Here is a 12,318-nt window from a genome sequence, read left to right as displayed (position 1 = left end):
CTTTTCCCAATCTATCACCATTCAGATAATAATCTGCCTTTCTGTTTTTACAACCACAGTGGATAACCTCACATTTATCCACGTTATACTGCATCTGCCATGTTCTTGCCCACTCACCCAACTTGTCTAAATCACATTGGAGGCTCTTTGCATCCTCCTCACAGCTCACATTCCACCCCAGCTTTGTGTCATCTGCAAACTTGGAAATGTTACATTTAGTTCCCTCATCCAAATTATTGATATATATTGTGAATAGCTGGGGCCCAAGCACTGATCCCTGCGGTACCCCACTAGTCACTGCCTGCCACCTGGAAAAAGACCTGTTTATTCCTACTCTCTGTTTCCTGTCTGTCAACCAATTCTCAATCCATGCCCGTATATTCCTCCCAATCCCATGTGCTTTAATTTTGCACACTAACCTCTTGTGTGGGACCTTATCGAAAGCCTTCTGAAAATCCAAATACACCACATCCACTGGTTCTCCCCTATCTATTCTACTAGTTACATCCTCAAAAAACTCCAGTAGATTTGTTAAGCATTATTTTCCTTTCATAAACCCATTCTGACTTTGTCCAATCGCGTTATTGCCCTCCAAGTGTTCTGTTATCACATCTTTTATAATAGCCTTTTCCCTACTACTGATGTTAGGCTAACTGGTCTGTAATTCCCTGTTTTTTCTCTCCCTCCTTTTTTAAATAGTGGGGTTACATTTGCCATGAGACTAGAGGTGACAAAAGTATGGATATGAGTTTCAGCAGAGGTAGGGGCAATGTTGTGGATATAAGTAGTCTTAGTGTTGGATAGGATATGGAAATTGAAACTCAGCTGGAAAGAAACAATTTATTTGTGCTCCAGAACTAGCCGCTCCTCTAGCCAAGCTGTTCCATTACAGCTACAACACTGGCATCAACCCGACAATGTGAAAAATTGCCCAGGTATGTCCTGTCCACAAAAAGCAAGTATGGATATGAGTTTCAGCAGAGGTAGGGGCAATGTTGTGGATATAAGTAGTCTTAGTGTTGGATAGGATATGGAAATTGAAACTCAGCTGGAAAGAAACAATTTATTTGTGCTCCAGAACTAGCCGCTCCTCTAGCCAAGCTGTTCCATTACAGCTACAACACTGGCATCAACCCGACAATGTGAAAAATTGCCCAGGTATGTCCTGTCCACAAAAATCAGGCCAATCTGTAAGGGAACTACATTTGTCTTCACTAATTTTTTTCTCTTGACATACATATAGAAGCTTTTACAGTCAGTTTTTATGTTCCCTGCTAGTTTACTCTCATACTCTATTTTTCCCCTCTTAATCAATCTCTTTGTCCTCCTTTGCTGAATTCTGAACTGTTCCCAATCCTTAGGCTTGCTGCTTTTTCTGGCAATTTTATATGCCTCCTCTTTGGATAGATTTGGGTAGCTAGATAGATTTCTAGACATAAAAGGCATCAAGAGGTATGGGGAGAGAGCGGGAATATGATATTGAGATAGAGGATCAGCCATGATCATATTGAATGGCGGAGCAGGCTCGAAGTGACAAATGGCCTACTCCTGCTCCTGTTTTCTATGTTTCTATGTACTATCTACTGGACAAGGCTTCAGTGGCAGCACGTCCCAATCCCGTGACCTCCACCACCTAGAAGGTCAAGGGCAGCAGGTGCATGGGAACGCCACCACCTCCAACTTCCCCTCCAGGTCACCCATCATCCTACCATGGACATATATTGCTGTTCCTTCATTGTTGCAGGGTCAAAATCATGGAATTCTCTACCTACCTAAGGTGTCAGCTGTGGTAGCACTCTCGCTTGATTCAGAAGGTTGTGGGTTCAATTCCCACTCCAAAGACTTAAGCACAAAATCCAGCCTGAAACTCCCTTCCTAAAGCTCTTCAACCCTCCTCAAAATCCATCTCTCTAACAAAGCTTTTGCTGACCCCGCCTAGTATCTTCTTCTTTGGCTCAATGTCCTTTTTTTTTCCACTTACACCTCTGTGAAATACCTTGGGATGTTAAAGGTTTATAAATGCAAGTTGTTGTTGACATCCAAACAAGAACACACACAAGTTCCAATCGGTGATGAGCAAAAATTGGTGTTTGGCAGATTTACTTCTTCCTAACACAGGACCATTGAGGCCAATCTGATTTTCTGGCCTAGCTGAGATCACCTAATTGGGATTCAGATCTGGAACATTTTGGCCTGTAAGGTCAGCACTAATATAGCCCTAATCTGGGATACCAGTCATTTTAAAAGATTTAACATTTTGATGGACTAAACCCCTTTCCATTCACTCCCATTGTATAGAATCTCAACGGACCAAATCCCTTCCCATATGCTCCCATTGCATAGAATACCAATGGACCAAACCCTTTACCATTCACTCCCATTGTATAAGATCCTAATGAACTAATTTACTCACAGCATACAGAATCCCAATGAACTAAATCCCTTCCCAACCACTCCCATTGTATAGGAACTCAATGGACCAAGCCAACTGTCATTCTAGAATAAACTACATTGAAAAGTAACTCCACCTTAGTACAGAAAAAGCCGGCCTTTTAACATCTCAACCAAACAGTGGAGATCGTATAACTGGTATTGACAACTATCCCAGAAAATTCCAGTGACTTGTCCCAGTTTTCAGAAAGATTCCGGACTCCCGCTGCAGCACAGAATGCCGTCCATAGATGGGAATGGGTGAAGTCATCTTGGCAAGTTTATCACAAACTGATTGAATGAGGACTGGATGGCACATAGATTCAACATATCACCCATCATCCCTGGGACCTAGGTTTGAATACAGCCATGCAATGGATTAAACTTCTCTGAAGCTTACTGTCTATAAGGATTCAAAAGTAAATGAGCTTGGGCATTGTTCAGCTGGTATCTGGTGTGTATGGGCTATGCCTAATACATTACTAAATGGTACTCTCACTCCTTGAGGCCATAATCGTGTCTGGTCTGCAAAGTGTTGCAGTGGTGCAATAGAGAATTCTTTTCTGAGATTGAGGCATAGAGGGAGCTCACTCTGTATCTAACCCAGGCTGTACCTGACCTGAGAGTATTTGATGGGACAGTGTAGAAAGAGCTTTAGTTTGTGCCTAACCTATATTGTACCTGACCTGGGAGTATTTCATAGGGAAATGCAGAGGGAGCTTTACTCTATATCTAACCTGTACTGTACCTGACCTGGGACAGTTTGATGGGGTAGTGTCGAGGGAGCTTTATTCTGTACCTAACCAGTACTGTACCTGACCTGGGACAGTTTAATGGGACAGAGTAGAGGGAGCTTTACTCTGTATCCACCCATGTTGTACCTGACCTTAGAGTGTTTGATGGGACTATTCTAAGAAGAGCATGGTAGTTCTCTTAGTGTCCTGGCTAACATTGATCCTTCAACCAGCCCTTTCCATCCACTCCCATTGTATAGATTTCCAATGGACCAAATCCCCTCCCATCCATTGAAGGAATGCTGCAGTGTCGGAGGTGCCATCTTTTGGATGAGACGTTAAACTGAGGCCCCATCTGCTCTCTCAGGTAGACATAAAAGATCCCACAGCACTATTTCGAATAAGATCAGGGAAGTTCTCCCGGTGCCCTGGCCAATATTTATCATTCAACCAACATCATTAAAAACAGATTATCTGGTCGTTACCGTATTGCTGTTTGTGGGACCTTGCTCTGCGCAAATTGTCTGCCACGTTACCTGTGACTACAGTTCAAAAGTACTTCATTGGCTGTAAAGCACTTTGGGACTTCCTGAGGTTATAAAAGATGCGATATAAATGCAAGTCATAGAATCATAGAATGGTTACAGCACATTCAGCCCATCAAGCCCATGCCAGCTCTTTGTAAGAGCAATCCAGTTAGTCCCATTCCCCCGCTTTTTCCCCATAGCCCTGCAAATTTTTTCCCTTCAAGTATTTTTCCAATTCCTTTTTGAAAGCTACGATTGAATCTGCTTCCACCACCCTTTCAGGCAGCGCAATCCAGATCACAACTACTTGCTGCGTAAAAAAGTTTTTCCTCATGTCACCTTTGGTTCTTTTGCCAATCACCTTAAATCTTTGTCCTCTGCTTCTCGACCCTTCTGCCAATGGGAACAGTTTCTCTTTATTTACTTTATCTAAACCCTTCATGATTTTGAACACTTCTATCAAATCTCCTCTCAACCTTCTCTGCTCTAAGGAGAACAACCCAGCTTCTCCAGTCTATCCACATAACTGAAGTCCCTCATCCCTGGAACCATTCTAGTAAATCTTTTCTGAACTCTCCCATGCCCTTCAGAGTGTGGTCCACCAAGTGCGGTGCCCAGAATGGGACACAATACTCTCGTTGTAGTCGAACCAGTGTTTTATAAATGTTCAACATTACTTCCTTGCTTTTGTACTCTGTGCCTATTAAAATGCTTTGAATTGTTAACCAACCCTTGCACATACTTTTGTATCATCTATGATTTTAAGAATAGTTCTGTTGAAGCTTTCCTCTAGATAATTAATGGGAATGATGAACAGCCAATACAAAGCCCTGTGAATCCCCACTCTAACCAGGTCCCAGTCAGATTCCCTCCCATTCAAAACAATTCACTGCTTCTGTGATTTTAATTAGCTACCAATCCAACATAATAACAGCAAGCCCGTCATATCTAATTTTTCCTATTAGCTGCCTAAGCAGCATTTTATTGAACGCATTTTGGGAATCAGGGCTTACATCAGCCAACCAGACTCCCCTCATCCACCAATTTCTGTGGCTACTCAATCAGGTTAGTGAATCATGGCCTACATTCCCAGTAACCATGCTGGGTTTCCCTAATAAGCACTGAACTCTTCAAGTGATCATATGTCACATCCCATATGACGCTATCCAACAGCTTCCCTATGATCGCTGTCAAGCTCGTAGCCTGCTTGTATCATTCTTCAGATGTTAACAAAAGGTAAGATATTCTTAAATACATTGTTTTGTTAAACGTTATACTTTTTCAGAACAAGGAGAATTGGTTTTGTGCTCATCAACATGAGGGATGTCAGTATTAGTGCTGTCAGCATCAACTATTTCCAATTTAGGTAAAGTACAGATTAAACACAAGGTACAACTCTCTCTACACTGTTCCATCAAACTCTCCCAAGGCAGGTATAGCACGGGTTAGATACAGAGTAAAGTTCCCTCTACACTGTCCCATCAAACACACCCAAGGCAGGGACAGCACAGCTTAGATAAAGAGTAAAGCTCCCTCTGTACTACTCCAACAATGTGTCTGAGCCCCAACCTGAGAGACCATCTGTAACTGTACCAGTGGAGCACTTTTCTATTTCCCACACCAATCATCCTTGTGACATCTCAATGAAATTGCCAATTTTGTGCTGACTTCTAGTTTGTTTTTTGAGCAGTGGACACATTTCAACGAGAAACTGAATTGAGACGGTCCCAAACTGACCTCACGTTGGGACAATTATAGCCAAAGAGAAGAGGAGACTTCCGTCCCATCATCATGGGCTGGATTGAAGTCCAGGGTTCAACTATCCAACCCACTATACTCCCAGTGCCCACAGCAAATGCTTTGGGTTTAATTTTTTATTACTACTAATTTCTATTAATACATTTGAAAGAGCAAGCCTGAGCTAAAAACCTTGACCTTATATTTTATTTATTTACCCAAATCCATCAGCATTTTCTTTCCCTTCTCCGGTTTAGGGTTTCCTGTCCAAAACACGCCATTCACAATTAGAAGGTATTCACCCAGCCTTTTGTCAAGTTTCTGCCAATACTATTCTGTAAACTGAAGAGGAGCTAGGTTGATATCTATTGAGAAGATGCTCTGAGGATTAGAGAGATATTAACAGTACTGATAGATTTTTATTTTGAGGATTGGTGGGTGAGGGAACTTATAACAGGTGGCATAGGTCATAGGGTAGCCCTAAAATAGAATAATCCTACCTGGAGTCTGGATGGAGTGAAACTGAGGGACTATTCATGCTCTGGGTTTTCTTATATTCTTAGGTAACCAGTGGCGTCCAAATCAGTAGTATATCCAATCTGATCCAGATGTAGAGCACATATAAAGAGTTGGGGGAGAGGGAACTGCAGATCAATTCAGGCACATTTTGGAAAAGGCTGAACAATCCTAGTAATTTGACACTTATAGTCTTACCATTTGCATCTTGGGGGATTGGGAGAAAATTATAGCCCATGCCAAAGAATTTGGAGGGGACATGTTCCCCCCTCAATTCCTTAATGGTTATGCCAATGCCATGGTCTGGGTGTAACACACTCAAGTTATATCTCATCACAGTGATTGCGATTCCAGAACCAATGAGCCAGTTGGGGAACTGGACCTATCTGGATAGGGGGGATGGAGGACGCGAAACTGCCTCTCATTGCCTCTCCCACTCCTAATCATGAACACATCCTGCAGGGAGTGGTGAGTGCAAAGCCTACATCAATGCACTTGATATGACTCTGATTGATCAATACACATAACTGGAAACAAGAAAACTGAGGGGTCGATTTTAACTGTTACTGACGGGTGGGAAACTGATGCCAGGAAAGGAAAATTGGGGTGTAAAATGGGTGGCTGACCCCCCACCATCCATTTCCCAGCCACCAGAAACAGTTAGAATCGAGCCTTGAATGTGTACAGTTAGTAACATATTTGCCTCTGGGTCAAATGTTGGTCATTTCAAAGCCCCAAACCACAGTTTGAGCACAAAAATCTAGGCTGGCATTTCAGGAAGTGGTGTATTGTCAGCTCAGACACTAAACTGAGGCCTGTTGAGGTGGGTGTTAATGCTGTTATGGAAAGATAGTAGGGCTGGTATTGTAAAGTGGGCCTTCTTCATCTGAAACTTGTGATATGAGTCTCGCAAAACTTGCATTTTGTTAATGATGGACTAGCTTGCACGTCCAAACCCAACTCAGGAATAAGCTGCCACTTACCTGCAAATAGCTCCAACATTTTCCATGACGTAACACTGCCCGCCATTGTAGCAGTAGTTCGGGACCATGTCGCAGATGGACTTGCAAGACTTATTCTGCTTCAGGTATCCCAGCTTGCATTCACTCCCGCTTTCTCCAAGAACTGGGGGTGACAGGCTAGTGTCTTGTCTGGTCTCTGAACCAGAGGTGCCAGTGAAGACATTTTCCGTGAGGAAAGATTCTGATCTAAAGTCCTGGTTCGGCACAGATTGCCTGGTGATGCTTTCTTCCTTCACCAACATGGTCTGTATCTTAGGAGAGACTGTGGTTAGCCTAAGCTCATTCTCATCCTCCAACTCACTGGACATTACATCCCAATAATATAACGTGGCCATTTGAACATCTGAGATGCTGCCATCAGGAGGAAGAGTTAAGGCAGGAAGGTCAGGCAAGAAATCTTTTGTGGAGTCCAAGTTGGATGATGTCATGAGAACATCTGGAGCTTCAACAATGGGAAATCTGTCATAAGAGTCAATAGTTGTATCATTGTCAGGGTTGTAAATGTAATCTGTGGGCAGGTCAGAGGGCTCACTAGTTGTCAGGGGGTGGGAGGCAGAGGCGGTGCTCACCTGGGACCACAGTTGCATATCCAGGTCCAACCGGGTGTAGTCGGTGCTTCCTTCTGCTCCCTGGGTTGGGAGGTTGGTGGCCTCTTCAAACCAGCCCAACTTGGCATCCTGCTTCTCTTCGAATGTGGTGGACCCTCCTGTAGGTCCAAAGGTCTCTCCACTTCCCTCCGCCCCTTTTGCCAAGTCTAAGCCAGGGACTGTGATTTGTCCAGCAGATAGGCTGGCGGGGCTGGGTGGCTCCTCCTCTGATGCCCCCTCGGCTCCCTGGCAGCCTGGGCAGTCCCCGAGCTCCGGACTCAAGTCATTTGAAAGAGATGGGGAGGTCACACCAGGGCTGCCCAGTCCCTCTGACCCAGAGTGGCTGCTGTTTGCTCCCTGCTCCCAACCCACCTGGCCGTTTCCAGTCCCATCATCCGGCCCCTCACTCCGGGGCTGTTCTCCCACGGAGCTTACCCCTAATGCGTCTGCTGGAGCCTGGGAGGGTTCACCTGGAGTTGGCCAAGAGGAGCTGCCGGGGGCAGTGAAAACATTCAGGGAATCCTTGCGGTGAGGAATATGGGGAGCTGTCTGGGCCTCAGGGGGATGAGAACCGGTGAGAGATGAGGAACTCTCAGTGACTAGCACAGCTGGAGTGGTGTCCTCAGCGGGATAGGCAGACACTGTGACATCTGATCCTGGAATAAAGCAGAGCAGAGTGGGAATGAGGTGGGGAAGGATAGAGTGGAGTATCTGGGTAGAACATCTGTATAAAATGGACATACTATATAATATTTGTATACAAATGTGTATAATGTACATACTATATATAACTTCTGTAAATAATGAACAGACTATACAATACATCAGAATACAGATGTATATGTAATGGACATATTGTATATAACACCTATAAATGATTGAAATACTATTTAACAGCTGCACATAATGGGCTTACTGAGTTTAACATCTGTATGCAGGTGTATAAAAAGGTCATATTGCACAAAATATCTGTATATAACAGACATGCTATAGAACATCTGTATATAATGAACATACCGTGTATAACATCAGTATGCATATGTATATAATGGTCATACTGAATTTAACATCTGTATACAGGTGTATATAATGGTTATACTATGTAACATCTGCATGCATCTTTTTAAAATGGACATACTGCATTTAGCATTTGTATACATCGGTAAATAATGGATATATTGTGTATAAGATCTGTAAATGGCAGTTATGCCTTATACAATATCTAAAGGTAATTACCACTTAAATAACATGTACAAATTCTGCATATAATGGGCATAATGTATGTGATATCCATGTATAACGTATATACTGTGTGTACATTTGTACACATTTTTATATAACATGCACACTATACATGGCATCTATATATAATGGACATATTGTACATAATATCTACATAAATCTGTATAATTTATATACCGGTATGCACATTCCCCTTTGGTGCTTGGGCGTAAGTTCTTATTCTAAACTTTAGCACACATTGCACACGACTTTCACTCATTTGTTTCAATGGGAGGAAAATCGTGTACAGTTTGTGTCCACATTACACCCCATCAAGCACTTGCACCTGGGCACCAAAGAGGAAAATCCACCTCACTGTGTATCTATCTGTACATAACATGCATAGCGTATATTACATCTGTACATAACGTGCATACTGTATAGTACATCAGCATACGACGTCACTCTATATTGTTCATACTCTGTATATCTATGCAAAAGTATAGATGTGAAATGTATCTGTGATGCATATGTAGAGTATTCATAATATATACAAATCCATATTATGTGGCAAATGTATGCACTATATATGTGTATGTATACATGGTGTGATGCTTGTAATGGTTGTATAAACACAATTTGTACAAATACAACGTATTGAATCTGATAGCTGAAGCTGAACAATCTACATCCGTGTGTTGTGTATAAGATGCACTGACATGTACAGAGATACATATTACATGAAATCTGTATCTGCCAAGGACTGCGGACACCCATCTTCCCCACTCCCCTCCCCGGACTCTTTCGCTTCCTTTGAAATAGGAGATGGCTCCGATTCGGCAAAAAAAAAGCCGAGTAGAGGTTGACTGCAAAAAAGAAATAAATCGCTGCCCAGCCCACGGCAGACATCTTAACAGGCGGATTCCGGCTCAGCAGCAAGAGTGTGAACAAAAAGGCACGAAGCTGCTGGTTACCTTCTCTGTCAAAAGTGTTTTTAGAATAGACGGAACATCACAGCGCGCTGAAATCAAGCTTTGTGTTAACATTTACAAATATGCGATATTACAGCCTTCTCCGCACCCCGTATATAGGAAACTATATACAATCGATATTAATCAACCTGTATACAATCTATATCACCCAATCTATATACAATATATAAGCCAACATATATACAATCTGTTTCCCGATCTATATACATGCTACTTTACCCAATCAATATACAATCTACATCAGAACATATACACAATCCAAATTACCCAATCTATATACAATCTACATTTCCCAACCCATATGCAATCTATATTACCAAACATATATACAATCTATATTACCCAACCTATATACAATATACATCACCCAACCTATATTACTTAATCTATATACAATCTGCACCACCCAATTGAGATACAATCTTTTTACCCAACATATGTGCAATCTGTATTATCCAACCTATATGCAATCTAAATTACCCAATCTGTATAAAATCGATATATATAATCTATATTATCCAATCTGTGATCAATCTATATAACCCGACCTATAAAAAGCATATATAGAATCTATACTCGCCATCCATATGCAATATAATATATTACCTGCCCTATATGCAATCTACATTACATAAACCGTATACAATATATCTTACCCAGTCTATATGCAATCTATATTACCCAATCCATATACAATACACGTCACCCAACCGATATACAATCTATATTACTTAATCTATATACAATCTACATCACCCAATCTATACACAATCGATGTTACCCGATCTATATACAATCTATATTCCCCAACCTATATACAATCTGTATTAGCCAATCTGTATAGTCTACATTACCCAACGTATATACAATTTATATTACACAATCCATATACAATCTATATCACACAATCCATATACAATCTATCACACAATCCATATACAATCTATATCACCCAATCCATATATATATAATGTGCATTACCCAATTTATAAACAATCCATATTACCCAACCTATAGGCAATCGATATTACCCAGTCTATATGCAATCGATATTACCCAGTCTATATGCAATCTATATTGCCCAATCTATATTGCACAATTTATATATATGTATTACCCAATCTATATACAATATATATTACCCAATCCATTTGCAATCGATATTACCCAATAGCCCGGCATAAGCTTGGGGCAAAAAAAACCTATTTGGAAATTGTACAGTTTTTATTTAAAGGATCGCACAGAGGCTGTAGTGGGTCTTTCACCCGTCTGACTATCTCAAATACATCAATTGTACGAGCTGGAGCTGCTCTTCGTCCTTTCGGTACATACGTTGTCTGTCGAACCCCTCCTCCCCTCCCTCTTTAAATCATTCCTCCACATTGCATTGCAATTCCATTGAAGCTCCCTTCCTGCCTCCTATTTATAGCAGGGTGGATTGTACAGGCATTTAAAAGACTAATGGGATCAGCAGTTTAACCAAATATATTAGATTATATACAGTAATATTAGATGAAAAGACAAAGGCCATGGGGGTGTCTAATGGAGGTCGAAGCTGGGTGAACAGACCCCCACATTAACCGTGACCCGCAGGGATTGGTCTCTGTAAATTATTGCCACAAGTTATCAGTTACTCACCGGTAACAACCGCTGCCAGGAATTGGACTGAGAAAGCCCAACACAACAGAAGCAGCTTCCAACCCAGGCTGGTGCGGGGCTCGGGCTCATTCCTCCTTCCCATGCTGGAATATCTCGATTCTCTCTTCTCACAAGGAACCCAACTTCCAGCTTCTGTCTGTTGTGATTTTTAAAAAATGCTGCAGGTCTTCATTTTTTTAATCCATTTGGATTTTTTGGGGGGAGGGGGAGGGAAAGAACGAGGGGCTGGGTCCACACTGTTGGAGAAGATGAGAACCTAATTAATTTGTGGATCTCTCCCTCTCTCGGCACCAAAGTCTATCTGCTGCAGACGTAGCGATGACGCGCCCTTGCTGCTTCTAGTCTCAACTCCACATCAAACATTCACACACACTCCCCCCATTCTAACCCCGGGGGTTTCTTCGGGTTTGTTGTCGGGGATGGGGGACATCGTCTATAAAGCAGTATTATAGTAATCGGTTTACACTCTGTAACCTGGATTGTTAGTCTGTGAACTCATTCAAACAGACAGGCAGAGAGCGAAACAGACAGCCAGCCAGCACCGTCCGCCGCTCTCCGCATCCCATTGTTAGTGATTCATGCCGGGGGCTTGTCAGTATGAATGGACGAGAGAACGTTCACACACACTATACACACACTCACTCACACTTACATACACGCACACTTACACTCACTCATACACAAGCATACATTCATTTACACTCGCACTCAGGCATTGATGCACATGCATAACACACTCATTTTTTCACACGCAGTCACGTACACAGACACACACATACACTCATTCATTCTCACACGCACATGTACACTCACAAGCACGCACTCTCAATCATACTCCTATACTCTCAAATTCTCACTCTCACACTTACCCACGCTCTAATAGTCACACATAC

The 12,318-nt window shown here is 42.1% G+C and overlaps 1 protein-coding gene across 1 annotated transcript in view; it reads right to left on the bottom strand.

Annotated features, from left to right (window-relative positions):
• Nucleotides 1–11,507, bottom strand: part of LOC137308059 (chondroitin sulfate proteoglycan 5-like) — a 63,715-nt gene extending 52,208 nt beyond the window's left edge. The window contains exons 1-2 of the mRNA XM_067976995.1: nt 11,405–11,507; nt 6,928–8,209 (exon numbers count right to left, since the gene is read on the bottom strand). Of these exons, the coding sequence (XP_067833096.1) occupies nt 6,928–8,209; nt 11,405–11,507 (1,385 nt within the window). The remainder of the gene's footprint in view (nt 1–6,927; nt 8,210–11,404) is intronic.
• Between the last annotated feature and the right edge of the window lie 811 nt (nt 11,508–12,318).

Source organism: Heptranchias perlo, chromosome 3, assembly GCF_035084215.1.
Source record: "Heptranchias perlo isolate sHepPer1 chromosome 3, sHepPer1.hap1, whole genome shotgun sequence".
NCBI classification, from domain to species: Eukaryota; Metazoa; Chordata; class Chondrichthyes; order Hexanchiformes; family Hexanchidae; genus Heptranchias; species Heptranchias perlo.
This window is presented reverse-complemented; position numbering and strand designations above follow the sequence as displayed.